The sequence below is a fragment of the Equus caballus genome, chromosome 1, assembly GCF_041296265.1.
Source record: "Equus caballus isolate H_3958 breed thoroughbred chromosome 1, TB-T2T, whole genome shotgun sequence".
In the NCBI taxonomy this organism is placed as follows: Eukaryota; Metazoa; Chordata; class Mammalia; order Perissodactyla; family Equidae; genus Equus; species Equus caballus.
This window is the reverse complement of record NC_091684.1, coordinates 168310086-168334858: the sequence shown is the minus strand read 5'-3', so window position 1 is coordinate 168334858 and position 24773 is coordinate 168310086. Positions and strand designations below refer to the sequence as shown.

Below are 24773 nucleotides of genomic sequence, written 5' to 3'. Positions count from 1 at the left end.
GAAGGAAACAACAATGCTGGATTCTTAGGGTAATTCTGGCCCCAGAGAGGTAAGCAAAACACCAGAGCACCGAGCCATCGTTTTCCCTGACAGCATTCCCAATCATGGCAAACTTGGGATTCCTCTCAGAAGTTTTTCAAAGGGGACAGAAGTTAAGGCCCAGGGTCTTCCCTTGATGCGGAGTCTTATAGGAGACACTCTTCATCTTAAGCTGGGACACAAAGAGATATATCTTCAGGATAAGTGGAAAACAGAATTAAGCTTGCCTCCCATCTGAATTCTAGAGAATTGTAGAGTGGGTTGCTAGGACAATGAGCAGAGGGGGAGAAAACAAAGGAGAGGAAAAGATCTTTGAGAAGTTGGGGCCACAGAGAGCCCCTCTCAAAGGTGACAAACTTAGTACATATACTGGGAACCTCAGACTTTGCCTTCGCTTAAGGATACCCCTAACAAATAGTGTCCTCAAGAGCCTAACAGGCAGAAACACAAATCCTCTGGATGAAGGCATTTCCTCCTAGGTCTTAGAGAATCCCACAAATAACTTTTCAAGGGCAATGTGCTGACAAAGCCAAAGATAACTGTATACTTTTCTATTACTACTGCAATGTAACAAATTTGGTGACTTGCACAAATAAATTTATTATCTATAGTTCCATAGGTCAGAAGTCTGACAAGCTCTCACTGGCCTAAAAATCAAGGTGTGGGCAGGGCTGCATTCCTATCTGGAGGCTCTAGAGGAGAATCTGTATCCTTACCTTCTCCAGTTTTGAAGGACTGCCTGCTTTTCTTGGCTGGTAGCTCATTTCTTCCATCTTCAAAGCCCGCAGAGACGAGTCAAGTCCTCACACTACCATCCCTATTCCTGCAGCCAGGACAGGCTCACGGTTTTTAAGGATGCATGTGATTACATTGAGCCCACCTGAGTAATCGAGGATACTCTCCCCAGGTGAAAGTCCTTAATCTTAATCATATTTGCAAAGTCTATTTCCCCAAGTGATGCAGCAGGTTGACAGGTTCTGAATATGTTATTTTGAGGATTAGGCCACAGACATCTTTGAGGGCCACCATTTTATCTACCACAATATACAATGAAACAAGGTGCCATGCATTGAAAGCCAACAAGCCCGTAGACAGATGAAACAGACCCAGACTTCAGATAATGAGCTAAGCATACATCATTTACAAAAGAACTCTCAGGCTTAGATATTTTAGTAATTATGTATAAAGAAGCAAAACACAGGTTTATATGTTTATCAGAGTTAGGAAGGGCAGACTTTCCACCCTTATCCAGGCAGCTTTTGTTTATCATGTTATTAGTTCAGCCTTATGTTTCACAGATGTTGTTCCTGCTGGAGCGACTGGTTTGGCAGTTTCCCTCCTATTCCCAGAACATTCAAGATAAAATTGCATGTCTTCTGGTTTTCAATGCAACTGTTGATAAATCAGCTCTCTGCCTAATGTTGTTTTTTGGAAAGGTAATTTATATTTTTCTCATTCCTTTTCAGTTATTATTTTTTCTTTAATTTCTGTTGCTTATGTATAACTTGTAGAGGTATGAATTTACTTTTATTTATATGATTGGAATATGTTGGGCTCACTCCTTGAAGTGGTAGATTTTTGTGCTTAACCAAATCTATAAATTTTTTCATATATTATCTCTGTAAATATTTCTTCTATCTGACTCTTCTTTTCTCCATAATTTTCAATTAATGTTAGACCTTCACTTTTAATTTCTCTTTCCTTTTTCTCTTCTTTTTATCTATCCAGAACGCATTAATGTAAAAATTCTTCGGATGTAGTTTCTAGTTAATTTATTTTCCTACCTCGTCTCCTATATGCTGTTAAACCAGTCCATTGATTTTTTGTTTTCACGAGGAAGTTTCGCCCTGAGCTGATATCTCCTGCCAATCTTCCTCTTTTTTGATTGAGGAAGATTTTCCCTGAACTAACATCTGTACCAGTCTTCCTCTATTTTGTATGTGGGTCCCCACCTTAGCATGGCTGCAAATGAGTGGTGTAGGTCCGCACCCAGGAGATGAACCCGGGCTGGTGGAGCGGAGCGCATCAAACTTAACCACCAGGCCATGGAGCTGGCCCCAAGTGGGGCCACTGAATTTTTAATGTGGGTTATTGTATTTTTTTGGGATGGTTGCTTATCATTTCTCAAAAAAATATTTCCATATCCATTAACCAGCATGTTGATACATCTACCTGGTGTTAATGGATGAAGGTGTTAAGTGATAGAGAAGTTTAAATCGATTGCCATGATGGAATGGAAGAAGCTCTTGGTTCCCTCATGAGCCAAAGTGAGTAGGACAGCAGAGGTCTAGCCTTTAAAAAAATATGCTCAGGTTCTTAACTCTCTCCTACTTTGTTAGGGCTGGGAGGCTGGATGTTAAAAAGCATGCTACCCCCTACTTCTTACAGAGAAGAGAAGAAATGCTTCCTGGTTGCCAACTCCAATGGTGGGGAACAGTAGCTTCCCCAAGCAGCAAGAAGAAGGAATATGTCAGCTAAAATGTATCTAAATATCATAGAAAACAAATCTAAGTGCCAAATCTTTCTGTCCACTAAGGCAGAAGAAAATTCCAGTGAATTCCCAATTTGTGAAATAGAATGGACATCTTTGCAAAGTTGATGTTATAAAACCACCTCCATCAGAATGGAAAATTTGCCCACCAGAATATATACAAAATTTGGAAATACTTGCCTCACTTCATTACAATGTGGAAATATTTCCAGCTGGGATAGTATAAAAGCCAATGGTTGGCAACCTATGGCATGCCTACTACAGATGAAGTTAAAATAGAAAGAACCTAGACAAAATTATTAAGTAGGGAAAATGTATTTTGGTTCTTGTTCATTCTACCTTTTGTACCTCCATTCCCAATCACGTGGACATATTGTGGTTCTGGCACCCCAAACTGACTCTTGATGCTTAGAGCTCCCCACATTGCACTGTAATGACCTATAAATGCTTCAAATTTTAAATATTTTTTGATCAACCTCTCACTACCAAATAGAAATAGACATTAATAGACTGATTATATTATTGTGTGTTACTACACCTGATTCCAGAATTTCTCTAAAAAGTAATTCAGATGGTAAGATATTAAAGAAATATGTAGGAAACATGTTAGAGGGAATATTTTTGGAATATGATTATTTTCGCCCCTTATACTCATCAAAAAATAATATATACACACATATACACACAAGCTTAGAAGAACATTGGGAATATTTTCAAGAATCTTAAGAAAGAACTCGTCATGCTATGACAGTACAGAGCTAATAAGATTAGACCATTGATTATGAAGAAAACCAAAATTGTACCATAATGGGTTCGTTTTATGCACTAAAAACAAAGGTCTCATATTCTTAAGTTGTCCCTTTTTTCTTCCTTACAAAAGAGAAGTATATTTTTTTTAATTTTCTACATCTCTCTGGGAATTGACTATATGACTGTCACCTTTCCCTAGAGGAAATTTGGTTTTACAAAATAAAGGATAAGTCATAATTAGCTTTGAGTTAAGGAGACAAAGCCATATATTCATTTCACATAACTACTTACGTTTCCTAGCTCCTCTCCTGAAGGCATCTAATCACAGAAAGCAAAGGTGGATGCTAGCCTGAGAGACTAACCTGCCCAAAGGACTACTGAAATGAGAAATCACTTTTTTAAGTACACAAGGGGCCAAATCTATGGAGAAACTGACCAAAAATAGAGAAGAGAGTACTCTCCAGAACTCCATTTCTCAATTAAATTTTTTATATACCTGGTACTTGAATCATTTCTTCCAAATTAAAAATTAGAAACTACTCCCAAAGTCTCATCTACGTCATCTGTCAGACATCTCCCTTGATGAGGCTCCTGGCAGTCATTGCCAAGTTAATTGTACAAAAGCGGGGTGGTTGTTCCGTGAGTCCTGGGAATCAACACTTGAGACTGAGGCTAAGAAGAAAGGACACAGCTGGTCTGGTTCCTCCCTGGCATAGCTCCCAGGTAAGCAAAAATCACATCATGTCCCCAGTCTTTTGTCTCTAGAATTAGAAATAATCCTAATTTTTTTGTTGCTGTTCTTGGTAAAAGATCTGAAGGACAAAGTTCAAATAGCTACAATTCTGGGCAAAGTTGCAATGTTTGTCATTAAGGTAAGTATAGATTAGTTTGTTTTCTAGCACATTAATTTTTCTATCTTATTCACAGCTCTAATAGGTTACATTGTACTCTCTTTTGAAAATAAGGGTTCAATTATGACTAATAACCTATGGAAGATAATGTTAAACAAGATTAAAAGTATTGCTTCCCTGGTTCCATTTTAGGAGCTGTATCTACACATCCTTACAGGGTTCCAGAGAGACACAGAATTGAAGACAAAAGCTACAATAAACAATTACCATCCATGAGGAAGTCCTAGTAGGTTATGGAATTAGGAAAAGAAAATTAGTTTGTTTGATGTTTCATAGATGCATTTTAAAACTACAAAAATGCTAGCTCTTCCTGTTTTGTTTTTACTTCCATGGATATATAATTTCTTAACTCATACGTAGCCAGAGCTGGGAAAATTACAGTAACACTTTTAACTAATGAAATAGATTCCATGATATCATTGCAAGCTGAGAGAAGCAGACCCAGGCAGGAAACCCGGCCAAACCAAGTTATTGGCAGGGAGAAATTCAGAGTTCTGAAGGAAGTGCTGGACACAAATGTACTTATACCAATACAGAAGGCTCCTTGGGAAAAGCGAAATACAGTGTGTCTTTACCTTAAGTAAGGAAACCAAGTTAAACTATTTTAGGTCTTTGTTTTCCCCAGGTTGCTATATATTTTCTTTATTGGATTGATCATCAGAAATAGATCATTAAATGATTTGGAAAATAATCAACTCAATTTGGATCAGAATACCAGCCCCTATTTCTTCTTAAATGCCAAGTCAATCTATCTCACTGGCTGCTTTCTCCAGTTGTTTCCCCTTTCCAAGGACTTAATGGAGTCTTTTTCTTCTAATAATACCTTTAGAGAAATTTGAATTAAAGTAGCAGTGGCCTAGAGGAGACTCAAGAGCAGCAAGCAAAAAGCAGGGTTCCTCAAAGGAAACCTTTGGAGTCCAAAAGTGCTGCAATTACTGAGTAATTCAGTCCTGAAGGAAAAAAGAGTATTAAAGGTACATCTACACACCCTAGGACCCTGGCCATGTATTTCCACACTGCTTATACATCCAGGGTGTGGCCTCGGTGGACGATTTTCATACTCAGCTGTACAGGGCATCAAGCAGTTCTTGGAACGTAGTTTGTGCACCCGCTTGCTGTTGTTCCAAAGTGTCTTCTCAGGACTTTCATGTGACCTCTCAATACGCTCATGGGTCATATTGAGGCCCTTTTCTTTCTCTCTTTGGACAACTGAGAGAAAGGAAAGGACTTCAATAGGACCCAGGGGACCAGTGAATGTGCAGTTTTGAGGTATGCTGGGTCAACCTCAGGATCTCATATAGGGTGACCAACCGTCCCTGTTTCCCCAGAGCTGAGAGGTTTCCTGAATCACAAGACTTTCAAAGCTAAAATTGGAACAGTCCTAAGCAAACAGGTACATTTGGCTACTCTAATCTCATACCATATTGGCCTACCACCTCCTCTTTTGGCATGCCCTTGCTCTCATATACCCCCTCCACTCCCCTCCCAGCTTCAAGGTCTGATGGAATGGTTATTTCCTTGCATATGTGGAATGATTAAGGCTTCCAGGTAAAAAGTTAACTGAATTAAGAGTCAACTGGAGACACAAATAATGATTTATTCAAGCAATTACAAAGTACATGTTGCCTAAAAGATAGCATATTAGATACTAAAAACAATCCAAGATGATTAACATTTGTCCTCTATTGCCAGAGGTTTATAGTCTAGTAGGTAAATGAAGACAAAAAAAAAATCCATAATATGAATAATAAGGTGTTAATTCTTTAATGTAGAAAAATACTGTAGCTTTTAGAATGTTACTTCTTATTCCTTCTAGCTTAAAAAATAGTGATGTTTTTGTTTCGTATTGATTCAGCAAATATGTTGGCATGCTTCTGAAGTAGACTGCACCATGCTAGGCATTAGCAGTATAAAGATGAAAAATACAACCTCTGCTTTCACGAAGCTCACAGACTGGTAAAGAGATAGAAAAGTGACCAGTTATGATAGGACATAGTACAGTAAATTTACACACACATACTTTGGATGCTATGGCGGAACAAAGGCTTAGTACATGATGGTGGAGTCCAGCAACACCTAATGAGGGAAGCAATCACTGAACAGTGTACATTGCAGGTGCATTATGCAGGAGGGAAAAAGTGAGTCAATAAATAAGTAAAAAGAATGAGAAAGAGAATTGAAGGGATCCAGAAAGGATAAGAAAATAGAAAAAGAAAGAAGGAAGGAAGGAGGAAGCAACAGACATCTTAGATAGAGAGAACAGGAGACTAGCATGTCATTTGGTGGAAGTGCAACTATTCTTACTGGGGCACAGGACTTAAGGGGACACAGGGAAAGAGATGAGGTTAAATATGTAGATAAAGACCAGCTCATGAAGGGCCTTATATGTTATGCTCAGTTTGGATTTGGTCTCATGGTGATAATGTCTCATTGCATCACAGCTTACAGACTAAATGAACATCTCTGGATCAGGATCCCATTCTGAGTCAGTGAGTGAATTCATCCTTCTGGGTTTTCCCTGCAGCAAGAAGATTCAGGTCGTCCTGTTTATATTGTTCTCTGTCATCTACTTCCTGACTCTTATGGGAAACGGAGCCATTATCTGTGCTGTGTGTTGGAACCAGCATCTCCATACCCCCATGTACTTCCTGCTGGGGAACTTCGCATTTTTAGAGATCTGGTATGTCAACTCCACTGTCCCAAACATGTTGGTCAATTTCCTCTCAGAGACCAAGGCCATCTCTTTCACTGGTTGTTTCCTGCAGTTATATTTTTTCTTTTCCATGGGCTCCACTGAGTGCTTCTTTCTCTCAGCAATGGCCTTTGATCGATACTTTGCCATCTGTCATCCTCTGCATTATGCCACAATTATGACTGGACAAAGTTGTTTCAACCTAGTGATTTCCTGTTGGGTTTGTGGCTTTCTCTGGTATCTAGTGCCCGTTATTCTCATCTCCCAACTACCTTTCTGTGGCCCTAATGCAATTGACCACTTTGTATGTGACTCGGGCCCATTGCTGACCCTTTCGTGTGCTCCTGCCCCCATATCCAAGCTTGCCAGCTACACCCTAAGCTCCCTCATCATCCTCCTTAGCTTCCTTTTCATCCTCATCTCCTACGCCCTGGTTCTACTTACTGTGCTTCGGTTGCCTGTGGCAGCCAGTCGGCATAAAGCCTTTTCAACCTGTGGGTCCCATTTGGCTGTGGTGCTGCTATTCTATGGCACCATAATGGTGATGCATGTGAGCCCAGGATCCAGCCACTCTACCTTGATGCCAAAGATCATGACCTTATTCTACGCAATGGTGACTCCACTCTTCAACCCCTTGATTTACAGTCTCAGGAATAAGGAAATGAAAAATGCTCTCTGGAAAGTTCCGGAAAAGTTTAAAATTTCTGTAAAAGTCTTTGTCAGCAGGCCCAGGAGGAGTGTGGAATAATCTACTTTAGTGTCTTATGGGTGAAATGGCCACCCTTTTACCTTCACTCATTTGTAAAGTTATTCATTCAATAAATAGTCAGATTGCCTCCTCCATGTTAGACACTGTGCTTGATACTGGATTATGAAGATAATTATGAAGATAATTCAGACACAGTCTCTTTCCTTAAATAACAGTCTAGTAGGGGAGAAAAGCAGGTAAGGAAATAATCACCATAAAATGCAATAAATGTTTTAATCAATATATGTACAATTTGTCACAGAAACACAAAGGAAAAACACACTAATTTAGTCTAGGGTTGTGGCAGATAGGGATTAGTGTTAGGGAAAACATCAGTCAACAAAGTACTAGAGAAGTGTATTTTGTGGTGGGGGGGAGCCTTGTATTTCTGTTCAACTTTTAGCTAGATTTCTTTTTCAATCTTGTGATATCTTTGTAAGGATATGGGACTTTAAATCAGGTATCTGGATAAGAAATTGATTCTTCCATTAATCAACTATGGGAATTTAGCATGTCAGTAAATTTCAACTAAAATTAGAATGGTAATTCCTACCCTAGAGAACAATTTGTGTGAGGTTTTAGTGAGATAATGGGTATAAAAGTGCTAAAACAATTTTTAGCACATAGAAAGTATGCAATAATTATTCATTGAAAATGAATGTTCGTGAATTCTGTATTTTCATGTTCTTTATCAGAATTAAAAGAAATTGCAGACTCCCCCATGAAAGTCCCCTCCTATTACTTTTGGCAAAGCCCTTTTAGAACAGATCTCCTTCTCAACTTTCCTTGGAGCATAGATTATATTTCTTCCATTTATACCCCAAATACCCTGTGTTTAGTTTTGTTTGTTTTGGTTTGGGTTTGGGGTGTGTGTGTGCACACAGTGTTCTAGAGAATTAGTCTTCAAACTGGGTTTTTATACCTCTGGGATACATGAAGACTTTCCAAGAGATACACAAGTATGGATAGTTCAACTTCCAAATCCTCAACTTATATATGTACATTTTCCTAAAGTTGCTACACCCAAGAATACATCTGTTGCTGAAGTTTCAAATGGTCTGATTTCACACATCCTCTTTCACAATTACTCTTCTCCCACTTCAAATATAAACCCTGCCTTTCAGCTCTTATGACCTTAATATTTTACATTGCCCAAATATACAGACTTCTAGTTTTGGCATTAAGTGAATAATTTAAAATACCGATCTCTCTACTGTGAAAGTGAGTGAATTTAACTATCAGGTAATAAATCCTTTTGTAACAAGTTGTTTAAAATTATTCATTTCCAACAGATTTAAAGGAGGTTGTCCCAAAAGAAGAAACTGAGGCAAGGACTGGTGCAGGTAGTTTATCAGGAAGTGATTTTAGGAGTTAGGAATGAGGAATGAGAAGAAGCTACTGTAATCAACGAGGATTCCATGGGAACGTCTGAGAATTGTCCGTCTGAATGGCATGGGGCTACGGCATATCATCTAACCATGGTTGTACATGGGGCTCTTAATGCCTCATGTTTCCAAAATGCATTGCCTAGTGCACCAAGCCAGCCACTGTGACTTCAGAGAAGTCCCTAGGAAGAAAGCAGAAAGACACATGGACATGGCTTGAGGTGGGCAGGTTGCCAACAGACTGATTCTGAGCCCCCCAAGGACTGCCCACCAACTCTGCAATTAAAATCAGAGGTGGGTCAAGAGGCTCAAAATCATTCACTACATAGGCTACTAAATTGATTGGGTAGCAGATAATTACAAATAATTTTGTAGTTAATAATCAACATGTGGTAGTGATAAGAACCAGACTGCTTGAATTCAAATCCTGGCCTCCACCAACTGCATGACTTCATATATGCCTCCATTACCTCATATTTAAAGTAGAAATAATAATAGAATTTTCTTCATCATGCCGTTGTGAAGATGAAATGAATTAATTTGCTTACTAGAGAGCCTAGCAAAGAGGGAACACTAAAATATTTTCGTTATTATGATATTTCATGCTTTGGTCCACAGGGAATTTGTTCTCAGTACAGGTTCTTTTGGAAATTAATTTTCTGTCCAAAAGAAAATTTCCAATTACTAGAATGTAGCTGAAAACATGGGCATTAGAACAAAGAATTAACTAGTCAAAACAATGTACACTCAGGTAAGAGAGAGAGAGAAAGAGTATAGAGTATACCAATAATATAGACATTCCTGAATCATGAAGTGGAAATATTAGCGTGTTGAAGAAAAAGCAGGCTTTTTCAGCAATATGACTGACAAAGAGCATCTTAACATGAGTTATGGAAAACTGGAAAAACTGAATTTCCTACACAGAAAAACCCACTGTCCTTATGTGAGGAGCATAGGATATGCATAAAATTATTCGTATAGTTAAGACATTGTAAAATAAATAAATAAATGCAGCCCAGAACAAAATATATTATTATATGTTATTATTATACCCTCTTATTTCATGAGAAGAAACTAGAACTTGATGTCAAATTTCCACTTTAAATAGTTTCTTGTATAATACATACAGTTTATTGAACACATTGTATCTAAGATCATAATTATATTTCTTATTTTGATGTATAGGTGGGTCTTTCACAGCTAATCTGTTCTCTGTCTTCTTCAAATTCCTAATTAACCTCCCCACTTCAAGTATTGCTATAGATCATTGATTCTCAACTAGGAATATATATCAAAATCAGTGGGAGGTTTTTTCCAAACTAGACATGCCAGAACCCTGTCCCTGGAGATTCTAATTCAGAGGGTAAAGGATGGATCTAGAGCATGTCAATCTTGTAACAAAATGTCTATAGACCAGTCTTGTGTGCACACCCCAGTTGAGAAATGCAATTTTTGGTAGATATCCAAATGTATTTTACTCAACTTTTGACATCAAGATCTTGATACACAGAGTGACAAAACCAGGAAAGGAATCTCCCTTATAGAATGTTGCGTAACCAGGCTTATTTGTGTCTAGGTCTGCACTTTTTTACATAGCATTTAGACTGTGAAAATCAACAAAATATTATACACCCCCTACTCCAGTCTACAGCATTCATTCTGATAATCCTGTTACTACAAAACTGAACTCTTTCCTCGCTGTGGCAAGCCACAGTTCTATTTAATAGTATCATGTTCTTTGTAGAAATGATGTTACATATCAAAAGAAAAACTCACTATTGTTATTTGTGAATCAGAGTGCTAAATCTGGAAAGGACCATTTTTGAACAAGGAAAATGTTTTTGCCCTGGAATCCTTATAACCTTCATGCTATAGACTGAATGTATGTGTTCCCTCAAAATTCATATGTTGAAACCTCATCCCCAGTGGGATGGGATGGTATTAAGATGTGGGACCTTTGAGGGGTGATTGGGTGATAAGAATGAAGCCATCATGAATGAGATTAGTGCTCTTATAAAGGAGACTTCAGAGTGTTCCCTCACCCCTTCCACCATGTGAGATGGATAGCGATAAGACAGCCACCTATGAACAGGAAGCTGGTCCTCACCAGACTCTAAATCTGCTAGTGCCTTGATCTTGGATTTCCCGGCTTCCAGAACTGTGAAAAAAGATTTCTCTTGTTCATATTCCACCCAGTCTGTAGTATTTTTGTTACAGCAGCCTAAATGGACTAAGATACTTCCAGAAGTAGATAGCTTTTCAGTAACATGGCCTTTCCAAGCCTAAAGCCCCACACACCCAGTCTGGTTCTTGTGGTGTCATACAAAGACAAAACCACCCCCCCTTGGCACCTTTGCACAGCCATAAAATATGTTTATAATTGAAAAACTCTCTGTACAGTTTTGGATTTTTTTCCTTCTAAGCACAGTGGCCACAATCAGGATAGCATTTGCCAAATAACGAATAATCATTGTTGAGCCATCTTTACCAAATAACAAGATTTACATGTCATCCAGTCACAGGTTCTCAAAAATGGAAAGAAACTTCTAGATAATCCCATTCAGCTATACATCTATTGCTTCACCCCAATGATTGATTGTCTAACCTATTGAATTCACCCCAGTGAAGGGAAAGTCACTTTCTTCAGAGGTCACCCACTACATGTTTTGAAAGTTATTTGATTTTTGCCCAAATAAAATACTTCTACATAATTCATTCCTTCATTAATTAAACACAATTTATAGACTTTGTAAAGTGTTTGAAATGTCCAACTAGGTCCTGAGATAATAGACCTAAGATACAAAAAATAATTCATGGAGGAAATGGACAAGTAAATCAATAACACAATATACTTTTTTGGTTTGCTTGTTAAGAGACAGTGACTACTCAGTGTCCTCTGCATATTCTTCAACCTTCTCCCAAACTCTCATGGCTAATTCCCAAAGAAAGAGGAGTTACTAATTTGATTAGTCAAAGCCTGAAACATTGTAGTCGTACTTTACTATGGAAGTAGGATAGTAATCTCTAAAATTCTGGACCCAGTTTTCCTCCTGGTCTTTTACTTCTTTTACCCGTGAGGTAAGAAGCTCTGGTATTACCCACTCATGGAAGGACTGTCACCTCTTCTATTTCACTTCTTCTCCTTCGTGTAAAAGCAGATTTAAAAGGGCCAATCATATCTCCTTCACTCCCTAGCTCCATCTGAACCAGGCCTCTCCTCTCGAAACTCTTCCTTCCTCTATTCCAGCTTCTCTGGGCCTGCACCTAGATGAGTTTTTAAGCACGAGATCTGAGTTATAGACCTAGTCATCTTAGATTCAAGAGAAAATTTAAAAATACCCTTCTATCCTATGCCTGAACCAACTTCTTCAATGAGTATAATCTTGCATGTGCCCAGCTATTTTTTAAAATGGCACTCCATTTCCCATGCATCTGTTGTTCTTTGTGAAGATAATTCTGTCAATATAGAGTCTCCAGAGGAAGGAAGAGTGGTGAGATTATTAAAAACCATTTCTGAAGTCTTGATATCATCTATTCAAACAATATTGATGGAGGCTTTAGTAGATGTCAGGCACTGAACTCTGTCATGTATTTAAAGTCTGTCCTCATAGAGCTTACAACCAGTGGGTGACACAGAGAAACAAGCAAATAATTTCTGTGTTATGAGGAAAATGTTATGATAGGGAAGTACAAACGCTATGAGTCACACAGAATGAATGCATAGGCCACTTGTTCCGGGCTTTCAGTGTAAGTGGCACCAAGAGGAAACTAGAGGGACAAGAAGGAAGGACAAGATAAAGAATTAGAGGAAGAATGTTCTAGGCAGAGATATGGAATGTGCAAAAACCTGTAGACGAGGCAGAACATAGAATGTTCAGGAAACTGAAAGTCCTTCAGGGTAATGGGAACGGAGGATAATAGTGAGATAGAAGGCTGGCCTCTCCAGGCATTAGAGATTTATATAGGAGCAGACCTCAGGCCACAGGGCCCAGGGAGTATTTCTCCATAGGAAGTTACACTCCTTGGACCTTCCTTCCACTGGGTTTGGTTCCACCATTTGTGGCCATATATAACAGTGAATTTCTTTTCCACTTAAGAATATTTAAAATATTCTAAGTCAGAGGTCTTGTTAATCTCAAGGTGTCACTTCTGAAAATCAAATATCTCTAGTTTTATATATTTTTTAAAAATTCCCATATATTTCAAGTTGTCTCATTCTCTTCATAATTTCCTCTAATTTTGCTAGAGTTTTTTAATGTTTCTTTTCAACCAAGATTCCAGAACTGTGAGTAGTACACAGGAGAGCAGAGTTTATAATTTCTCTTTACCAATGTAGTGTATTATTAGCACAAGCCAGAAATCTCACTTGTGCTGGCAACCAAAGTCAATATGCCATCAATTAAAATTTGTGTCTTTTGGATGCATTCCTTAGTAATATTTTCCATTCCTGGAATGTGTACAGACACTCGTACTGTTTACCATGATTATAGGACTTCATGTTTATTCTGTGCAAACCCATTGTGATACATTACCTATTCTGTCAGGCTATTAAAGAATTCTAGATGATATTCTGTAAGCAATATATTCATTATTTATCCCAGCTTCTTTATAAAGGTAATGCTGATTACGTTTGAATCTTATATGCAAGTATATAACATAACTATGTCTATATCTATATCCAAATCTATATCTATCTGTTGTATACAAAATAACTATGTAGTTTTTCTTCCAGTGTAAAATAAATTCCTCATACATCAACCATATCTCAGATAGCAGCAATAATCTTTGGAAAAAATACCAAAAAGCCACTACATGAAGGCCTAGAAAATCAACCACAAATTTTCAAGGAAACTTGGAAGAAGGGACAGACAGGTGAGTTTCACATTTTTAAGGCTTTCACCTGAGAGCAAGTTATAGTCACAGGACAGCATGGAGCAACTAAGGTTCCAACAGGAAACAAGTGTCTTTCAGGTCTGACCTCAGAGCAGGAAGACAGACCCCAGAGAAACTGCAGCCTTCAGAGCAGGAGAAGGAAATCCTGAAAAGAGACTGCAGAAGAGATGGAGAGTCCCAAGATCCATGTGAAATCTCTGCCTAAGTCTCCAGCTGATCCCTGAACCACACATTCAAACTCAATGCAGCTTGAAACTAAATTTAAAAGAATTGAAGTAAGATTTGAGGTGCCCCCCACCACGGGCAAGAAAGAGTTTGCAATTTGAGTCTGCCAAGTTAACTAACCACTAAGGCAAAAGCTTTTTAACTATTCATGGAAATTAAATAGTTCAGAGTCTTCATAACATTACATTACCTACAATATTTGCAATATTAAAGATAAAATCCAAAATATTTGACATATGAAGAACCAGGGAAATATCATACATTCATAGGGTAATCAAAAGAGGCCAACATCAGATGGTATAATTATCATATAAAGACTTTAAAGCATCTATTATAACTCTGTTCAAAAAGAAAATGTGCTTATAATGAATGAAAAGACATAAAATCTCAGCAGAGATTTAGAAAATATAAAAAAGAACCAAGTAGACATCTAGAACTGAAAAATATAATAGTAAAAATTTTTTAAAAATCACTGCATGGGCTTAATAGCAGAATGAAGATAATAGAAGAATCGGTGAACTTAAAAATAGATCAATAAATCATTGACAAACACCCTTTCATGATTAAAAAAAAAAAAACTCAACAAATTAGGAATGGAAAGCGTAATAAAGACCACATATGAAATTCACTCAGCTAACATCACACTCAATGGTGAAAGACTAAAATCTATTCCCTTAAGATCAGGAATAAGACAAAGATGTCCACTTTCACCACTTCTATGAAACATAGTATTGGAAATTCTAGCCAGAACAATTTTCCTTTCATAAGAAAAGGAAATAAAAGACATCCAAATTAGACTACATCAGACTAAATTGCTTCTGCAAGGCAAAGGAAACCAGGAATAAAAAAAAAAAAAAAGACAACCCACCAACAGGGAGAAAATATTGGCAAATTATATATCTGACAAGGGGTTAATTTCCAAAATATTTAAAGAACACATACAACTCAACAACAAAAAAACAAACAACCCAATCAAATATGGGCAGAGGATTTGAACAGACATTTTTCCAAAGAAGACATACAGATGGCCAACAGGCACATGAAAAGATGTTCAACATCACTAATTATTAGAGAAATGCAAATCAAACTACAATGAGATATGACCTTACTCCTGTCAGAATGGCTATAATTACCAAGACAAAAAGTAACAAATGTTGGAGAGGATGTGGAGAAAAGGGAGCCACTCATGCAGCAACTATGCAAAACAGTATGGATATTTCTCAGAAAATTAAAAATAGAAATAGCATACGATCCAGGTACCCCACTACTAGATATTTATCCAAAGAACTTAAAATCAGCAATTCAAAGAGACTTGTGCACCCTTATCTTCACTGTAGCATTATTCACAATAGCCTAGATGTGGAAGCAACCAAGTGCCCATTAACTGATTAATCGATAAAGAAGTAATTGAGGAACTATATATATATATATATATATATATATATATATATATATATAATGGAATACTACTCAGCCATAAAAAAGACCAAATTCTTCTATTTGCAAGAACATAGATAGACCTTGAGGGTATGAATTAAGTGAAATAAGCCGGACAGAGAAAGATAAACACTGCATGGTTTCATTCATATAAAGATAAGGAAAGAGATGGATAAAAAGAACAGATTAGTACTTACCAGAGGTAAGGGAGTTGAGGGGTGGGTAAAAGGGGTAAATGGGCACATACATATGTTAATGGATAAAAATTAGACTATTGTTGTTGAGCATGATGCAGTCTATACAAAAAATAATAAATAGTAATGTACACTTGAAATTACAAGATGTTATAAACCATTATGGCCTCAATAAAATAATTGGAAAAAAAAGACATCCAAATTGGAAAAGAAGAAGTAAAATGATTTCTGTTGATGATGACATTATATTATATGTAAAAAACCCTAAAGACTCCACAAGAAAACCATTACTACTAATAAAAAAATTTAGCAAAGTTGCAGGATCAACACAAAAATCAGTTGCATTTTAGGATGGGCTCAATGCAATCTCTATCAAAATCTTATCAGCATTGTTTGCAGAAGTAGCAAAATCCAACCTGAAATGCATATGAACTCTCAAGGGACCTCAAATAACAAAAACAATTTCGAAAAACAACAAAGTTGGAGACTTCACACTTCCTGATTTTGAAACATAATCAAAACAGTGTGGAACTGGTGTAAAGACAGACATAGAGCAATGGAATAGACTAGAGATTTCAGAAATAAACTCTCATGTGTATGGTCAAATGATTTTTAGCAAGGGCAGCAAGACCATTCAATGGAGGACAGGGCAGTTTTTTCAACAATTGGTACCGGAAAAACTGGATATCTGCATGCAGAAGAAAGAAGTAGAACCCTTACCTTACACCATATAAAAGAAATTAATTCAAAATAGATCAAAGACCTAAATATAAGAGCTAAACTATAAAACTCTTGGAAGAAACATAGGGAGAAATCTTCATGACATTGGATTCAGCAGTGATTTCTTGGGTATGATACCAAAAACTCAGGCAACAAAAGGAAAAGAAGATAAATGGACTTTATCAAAATTAAAAACTTTGGTATATCAAAGGACACGATTAACAGAGTGAAAAGGCAACCCACAGAACTGGAGAAAATATTTAAAAATCATGTATCTGATAAGGGGTTGATATCCAGAATACATGAAGAACCTGCTTCTTCCTCTTTCATTCTCTGGTTCAACCAAAATAGCTTCCTTATCCTAAGGCTTTCTTCCCACCCACTCCTGTCGCCTTGGTCCCCTCTCCTGTCAGCCCCAAGATCCACACCAGAGCCTAACCGCCCTTTCCCCCCAAGTTCCCCACACACAGTTTCTCTTAGACTGCCCTCCTCTTTCAGTATAAATTCTGCTTGTTCTCTAAATCACTGCTTCTGAAACTAACTGAAGTGAAGGATTAGCGGTTTTTTTCTCCAACTCATTGCAGTTAATAGTTTTGTAAAATAAAAATTGATAACTAGAAAATGAAATATAAAAACATAAATACTTAAAATATTATATTCACCAGATATAAAGCTAGTCTCTGTAAATGTGTCATGTTTACTCTTAATTTCTGTATTTGCCACTGACAGGTAACAATTTGAGAAGTACATTGGTCCATTGGTCACAATTTGAGTAGCACTGTTCCACATTGCAGTTCAAGCCAAGTTTTCAAATGGCTTTCTAAGAAGTCTCTCATAATGAGTTTTGACCTATAAAGATCTATGCCTTCCTCTGAATTTCTTTAGCATCTGTAAATATAATGCAATATTGCCAAGCATCTGGGAGGTCTTTTTTTTACTTTGCTGCACCAGGTGTTTATTTTACAAATAATAAAACATAAAATAAGAAAGAAGAATGTCATTTATTCGACAAATACTTAATAAAGACCAATAAATGCAACATATTTTATTATCTTGATTAATTCAAAGTTCAATAACATCAGTTCTCTGCCTTCACAGACCGTACAATCTGAAAGGAGAGAAAAGATAAGTACACAAATAAGCGTAACGTAAAGCAGCTTGAGATAAGTATCATAACAAAGATACAAAGATGGCTAAATAAAATTCAGAGATGGAAAAGGTGCTTTGGTTAGGGGAATAAGTGAAATCATTATGGAAAAACATCGTTTGAACTAGATCTTGAAGGATAGATGGAGTTCATGCAAGTGTAGATGGGGGAAAGGAGGATTCCAAATAGAGAAAATGACCACAGAGAAATAAGCACAGGAAAATGAAAGCTATTCAGAGAATGAAATTCTGTCCAATTTACCTGTAAAAGGGAGTAGGGAAAGATAAGACAGGAAAAGTAATTTGAGCCCAATTTATGGAGAACTTGAGAATTTTTGAATGAAACCATTGATGGTTTTTGAGCAAACAATAAGATCAAGGCTATGTTTTAGGAGTTTCTAGGGACTAAAGGATTATGATGTCGGTGTCACAATCCAATGTATACATCAGGATAGATGCGGAGAGGGCTGATGACCACTCTGAGTTTATTATAACCAGCATTTCAATATATACATAGCTTACAGCTGTTAAACACACAGGTGTTCTGGATGAAGTAATTAGCAAATGCCAAGAATTCTTAGTGATTTCTCAAGGAGCCCTCCCTTGGCCTCTGTTTTGATATTATCATGTTATTGCTGTGCTTCTATATTTTTATCTCGGAGCAGGCAAGGTCTCTTAGGCAACGGTCCCTCCTGCTCCTGATATGGATATCGTTTCTCCATCTGTGCCCCCGGGTGGCCAACGCCTGGCTTAGGTTGCCCCCCCCCCCAGGGGGTCTTACCTGTCATTGGCTAACCGGCCTTCTCACCTCCGGGTCACAGTTTGTTGACAAGCTTTTTCCAGTGATTATTAACCCTTCCTGTGTCAGGGGCGGCTACATATGATTAGGAAGTAATAAACGTCTAAATAATCTTATTCCCTCTTAGTCTTTCAAAGCGAGGAGTTTACTTTTAGATATTCCTGAAGCAGTCTGTAGCACACAGACGAGTGTTGCTAGGACACAGCTTCTTGATGTCCGCAATCACTTTACACTGTACGGTGTGAGCATTCATTCCAAACTGAGTGTTTTGGTAATACTACGTAGAAATCAAATGCCTCACGTTAAAGTGGAAGGGACATTAGTCAATGAAAGCAAATCTTTATCTCATATTAACTGGGAAGCCACATGTGCCTCTGAAGTATTTCAGTCAATTAGCTTAAATATTGACACTTCTTGCTCTGTTCTCTCATATCTAAAGAATTCTGCCACACTGTCCTGAAAGTTATTTCTGAATTCTACAAATTCTTGTTGTCAGTGTCATACGATGTGCTGTACCTCAATTGGGCTCTTTGCATTTTACCTCTGTATACTCCAATATATACAGAGACATTAGAAATGTTCTTAAACTTCATCTCAGAACTTTCAGTGAGACACTGTGTCTTATTGTTCCTCAAACTGTTTTCTGGAAGCTTTTTGGAATCCATATTCCAGTCAGGCAAGCTATTTGTAAATAATAGTGTCTCAGAGAAGTTGTTACTTCTCTTTACTGATTCCTCAGAGAATACGTAATCATTAACTTCTTAGAGATCCATTGGCTTGGAGGGGAAGGACTTTCCTAATGATATAGAGGCCAACTCCCAGGAGAACATGTCGTAGTGAAAGTCCATTTTTAATTTTTGTAGAGCAATAAAACCCTTTATCCAGCTGGAGACAGAGTATATGGTTTATCAAACACATCCTTTAGAGATTCGACCATTGTCAAAACTATAATAGCTTTATCTTTTCAGCACTGCACAGGGTCATGACACCTCTGTGTCAATTCCCTTTCAGTGCATAATTTATTAATGTTGACTTATTAATGTTCCTGGTTTGGAGCATTTAAAAAAGATAATATTACTAAAAGAAACACAAAGATAGCTTCTATCAAACCATTCTAAAGGACTTCTCAGAGCACTGGTGTGCAGAATAGATTGGAAAATAATTCCTTTTGAAAATTTTGTGTTGTGCCCAAAATGTAAGCCCTCACAACTTTTAGGACTCACACCCCTGGAGATTAGACACACACACACACACACACAAATTCAGGAAACTTGGATCACTGACGTCTTTTCCATGAGACTGCGGAATGAAAGAAGTTTTATTATGACAGAAGAAAGAATTTGACTTCTATCTTCTAGTGGAAATGTTTAATTCTAAACACGCATATAATACAAGTCAATCTCAAAATTTTATTTAAAAAGGCTGCAAAAAGTAAAGTCCTATACCTAGCTGTTACTTTGGAAACTTCTGTACAGATGAAAAATTAAGGGAAAAGTTAAAGCCACTGTTTTCTGTTGAAGACATTCCAACATTTGCAATATTAAAAGTCAGTGTTGGTAAGTAACATTTGGTATTACATTTTTATGATGCTCAAACTAACAGTAATAGCAACAATAATGAAAAGATAATGGCTTTAAAATAATTACTACCAAGTTGCTGTAAAATATGTCTACTTCTTTTTCATATTTGAATGATATGTTAAGTAATATATTTAAGTGAATTGTAAATAGTAAAATTAAAATCTTCTTTACTGAGTCTATTGCACTGTAAGATGGGTTTAGGATAGGAAACTAGTAGACTTATTAAGTGTTAACTTTTGTGTTATATGCTATCCAGAATGTGTTGTAGGGGAGGAAGACATTTCCTCTATCCAAAGTGGGTTCGTCTGGCCGGAGAACGAATTAAATTCACATGAGACAGAATAGCAACAGAAAATTAAACAAAGCTTTATGGGGACCATGGCCCAGGGCCTTTCTTCCCGAAGGAAGAAAGGGCACCGAAGAAGTGGGGTGCACAGAGTGGTTATATACCCCCAGAGAGGATGTTTCACATAGGATTGAAATGCCCCTTTTACAATAGTCCCCAGACTGCTCTGTTGGCACAGCAATTGATGAAACAGCAGGTAGGTCTGCTGTCTCAGTGAACACAGCAGGATGGCTGGTCTGTTGTCTCCAGCTGAGTGGTCACAGGTGAGCGCTGCAATCAGTTCCCAGCCTAGGGAAAGTTGCTTAATCCTTAAGGAAATACCAATGTTGGGAGGGGGAGGGAAGTCAGTTACAGGAGGTTACCAGACAAGCACAATAAACAAATGCAGATTTAAGTCCTTGCCTTCCCCATTGATTAAGAGTTTCTAGAGATAAGGTCATCTCCCCTTCTTCCTGGTACAGACAGGGAGATATCTTTACAGATGGAGAGTTCCTTTACAATGTAAATGTCTCTTACAAAGGGTAAGTAAATTCTACTTTTCAGTTTCTTTCCTGTCTGCAAAGTAACTAGCCTCAAATAATCATCATGCCAAAGAGACATACCTTGGGGTGGCCAAATCCAGGTCCCCACACTATCATAGATCATCCCTGCCACAAAATAGCAAGCTTACAAATGAGATTAACTTTATCTAGTTGTATCATAGTTACATAGGAAGAGAGACATCTAGAAGAAGGCAAAAGTTTATTTCTGTGCAGCCAGCCACCTGCTATGCCCAAAACTCAGAGTAAATAGCCAAGAAGTAGACTACATTCTCTTCCCACTCTCTCTCTCTGATGATTCTTTTGAAAAGTGACTCCATGCTCATTGCCTTTCCATGCTGAAAAAGGAGCACATCTGAAACTAGTTCTAACTGATGATAATATGTCTCTTGACTTTGCAGGTTACTGACCCAATGAATGTCTCTGAGCCAGATTCCAGCTTTGCTTTTGTAAGACAATTTTTACTCCTAGGGTTTTCTTGTGAGTGGAAGATTCTGATCCTCCTCTTCTCACTCTTCACCACAACATATGCTCTGACTATAACAGGGAATGGAGCCATTGTTTGTGCTCTATGGTGTGACCGGCGACTCCACATCCCCATGTACATATTCCTGGGGAATTTCTCCTTTCTAGAGATCTGGTATGTCTCTTCTACAGTCCCCAAGATGTTGGTCAACTTCCTCTCAGATGAAAAGACCATCTCCTTTGCTGGATGCTTCCTCCAGTTTTATTTCTTTTTCTCTTTGGGAACATCTGAATGCTTCCTTTTGGCCGTCATGGCCTTTGATCGGTACCTTGCTATCTGCCGTCCCTTGCACTACCCTAATATCATGACTGGGCATCTCTGTACCAAACTGGTCATTATCTGCTGGGTTTGTGGATGTCTGTGGTTCCTGATCCCCATTGTTCTCATCTCTCAGATGTCCTTCTGTGGTCCAAATATTATTGACCATGTTGTGTGTGACCCAGGGCCACTATTTGCATTGTTGTGTGTTTCTGCCCCAAGAATCCAATTGCTTTGCTACACTCTAAGCTCATTAGTCATCTTTGGTAACTTCCTCTTCATTCTTGGGTCCTATACTCTTGTTCTATTAGCTGTGTTGCGTATGCCTTCAGCCACTGGGAGACATAAGGCCTTCTCTACCTGTGGGTCTCATTTGGCTGTGGTATCACTGTTCTATGGCTCTCTAATGGTCATGTATGTGAGCCCAGGACTCGGCCATTCTGCTGGGATACAGAAAGTCGCAACTTTGTTCTATGCTATGGTGACTCCTTTCTTCAATCCCCTCATCTATAGCCTCCGGAATAAGGAAATAAAGGCAGCCCTAAGGAAACTTCTGGGGAGTTTCAACACAATCTAGGATCCCTCCATTATCAGGTTAGTACAGGCTAACAAAAAGCAATCAGAATTATATAGTTATCCAAATCTTCAAATATGGGACTAGTGAAATTGACTTTATCAGCCTATGAAATTAAGCATCTATGGGGCCATTTTGAATCATAAAGTGGCTGGATTATATAGATAAATGCAGTTGTTGGGTTCTTCTTTGGCACTTAGACCGTATATTAACTAAGGAATGTACAAATTGGGGGTTTTGGGGATAGTCCTGTGATTCTTCTATGATAAAAGTTCTTGTGTTCTATTTGATAATTTAGGTTAATAGTCCTGGGATGAATAAGATTATAATAGTACCATTTTGTTTGTTTAGTTAGTTGGTTGTAAATAACAGAAGGAAATGTACTCTTTTCTGGTTGTGATTCTTTTCATGTTTGACTTTATTATTTTGGTGATATGGTCACTCCTGGTAAATAAAACCTTAGGAGTAATTATCCAAAATTTCTATGGGACAATAATAGTATGCTAGCCTAATGATATCCAGGCCTATGCTTGTTTTCTTTATACATTCCCCTTTCTAAGCCTTTAAAAGGCAGATTTTAATTCTGTATATAACACCAACAATCAAAATATTCAGAACTATAGTATTCTGAGTACTAATATTTTAACCTAAATGAAATGTTACCAAAAACTTCATGGGTAAGCTAATTGGATTTTAGATAATAGAACATTTCCTCCTACTGACTGGAGAGGGAAATGGTATACCTGGAGATAAATTACTTAATTTCAAAAAATAAATAATGGTTGTTATTTGTTGCTGAAACAATGTTAAAATAACATTAAGGAAAATTTTTAAAGAAAAACACCTAGGATTTAATCATTGAAACACAACTATTTTCATTTATATGTGTGCTTTATTTAACATAACATCAGCTTGTTCCTATATTATAGAAAGTTTTTATAATTATTGTATTTTTGGAACTATAATATTCATTCAACTAATATGGTATGGAATGAAAATTTTTATGTAGTGAGATGAATGTCTTCCTAGAAAGAGGATTATCCTTCCAAGTAGCTTGAAGTTGACTTGTGAAGGATATAAGAAAGGGAATTTTCAGAAGGGGAATTAGGGGAAAAATGAATGCCACCACTACCCAATATTGACCACTTGCAGAATAAGTACTCGGGGATTCAGACCCTTCTTCCATCCGTTACCAATCCTTTTGTTGGACATTATAGTTATTTCCATTATTTTACTGTAAAACTTAATATCTCTAGAAAATCTTCATAAATATGTTCCATAAAGATATTTTGCAAGCCTAAGTTAGGATTCATCACCTAACCCAAAAAAAACTGCCCCAGAAAATCTAGGATGGAAGAATACCATATGCACGTAACAATTTTCCCTTTATGTTTTTTTTTTCAATTGCAGTAACATTGGATTATAACATTATATAGCTTTCAGATGTACATCGTAAAATATTTCCAATTCTGTGTAGATTACATCATGTTCACCACCCAAAAGCTAATTCAAAGTCCATCCCCTCACATGTGAGCCTAATCACCCCTTTTGCCCTTTTGCCTTTAGGGTTTTTATCTTAGAACAATTTCCCAGGAAAGATATGGATTACTCAGTCCAAAGGAGAGAAATGCTTTTGTGAGTTTTGAAATGGACATTCCAGGCAGGACAACTATTTGTTCCTTGGATGTGAGACACTGTCAAGCTCCTTAGTAAATCTCGCTGATCAGAATTCTGCCATATCTTCTCTCACTAATCTAGTCCATTGAGGATGTTTTCTAACTCTATCCCCTTTCCCAGGGTGCACGACTTTTAAGTTTCCTGAGATCAGATAAGCAAAGAGCTGAAGAAGAACAGGTAGTTAAGGATGAAAATATTTCCACCATAAAGTCAGCATTTCCTACCTTGGGTTACTCAGTTAATATGTTTGTGCAGCAACTAGATTTTCAATGATCTCTTCTTACAACCCCAAACACTATGATTGGTTCACAACCCTTTACATAGTATTAAATTATTTGACATACCACTACAACATATACAATATTTTTTCAAAGCCAAACGCTATCCTAAAGAGAGAGAGAATGAGAGAAAGAATGTTAGGGATGGCAATAGGGAGATAGTGTTCTTTTTTTTGAGCATTTGAACTTACAAAAGAACACAGCAAGATGATATATAACAATAAGTGTGCTGGTTAGTGGTTTCCTCAGGGGAAATGAAAAGAGAGAGTCAGCATTTTCTACTTTAAGATATGAGTCATTTTGTTATTAGCTGCCTTGAAACCCTTGGTAAACTGACCAAACATTGAACCTCCCTCAATTACAACTAACTCCCTCCAAAGTAAAACCAATATTAAAGTAAAAACTTATAAAACCAAATATTATGTACATTCAAGATTTCAGTAAAGATAAGGTCATGGGGCACACAGGAAAAGAATATTACAAGAAAAGAGAAAGTGAATTTATTATTTTAACAAGTTTAGATGCAAATTCACCACTATGGGGTTTTCTCTTATTGACAACATTA

At 37.3% G+C, this 24773-nt stretch overlaps 1 protein-coding gene and 1 pseudogene across 1 annotated transcript; both read left to right on the top strand.

The window, feature by feature from the left end:
* Positions 6645–7631, top strand: OR11G29P (olfactory receptor family 11 subfamily G member 29, pseudogene; annotated as a pseudogene).
* Positions 21282–22256, top strand: OR11H12 (olfactory receptor family 11 subfamily H member 12). Its single transcript, XM_001504632.5, has one exon. The coding sequence runs from the start codon at positions 21309–21311 to the stop codon at positions 22254–22256; it is 948 nt and encodes a 315-aa protein (XP_001504682.5). The 5' UTR covers positions 21282–21308.
* Positions 22257–24773: the final 2517 nt, after the last annotated feature.

Excerpts from the sequence above, each read along its gene's own strand:
- OR11H12 (XM_001504632.5), top strand. The coding sequence starts at position 21,309 with ATGAATGTCTCTGAGCCAGATTCCAGCTTTGCTTTTGTAAGACAATTT.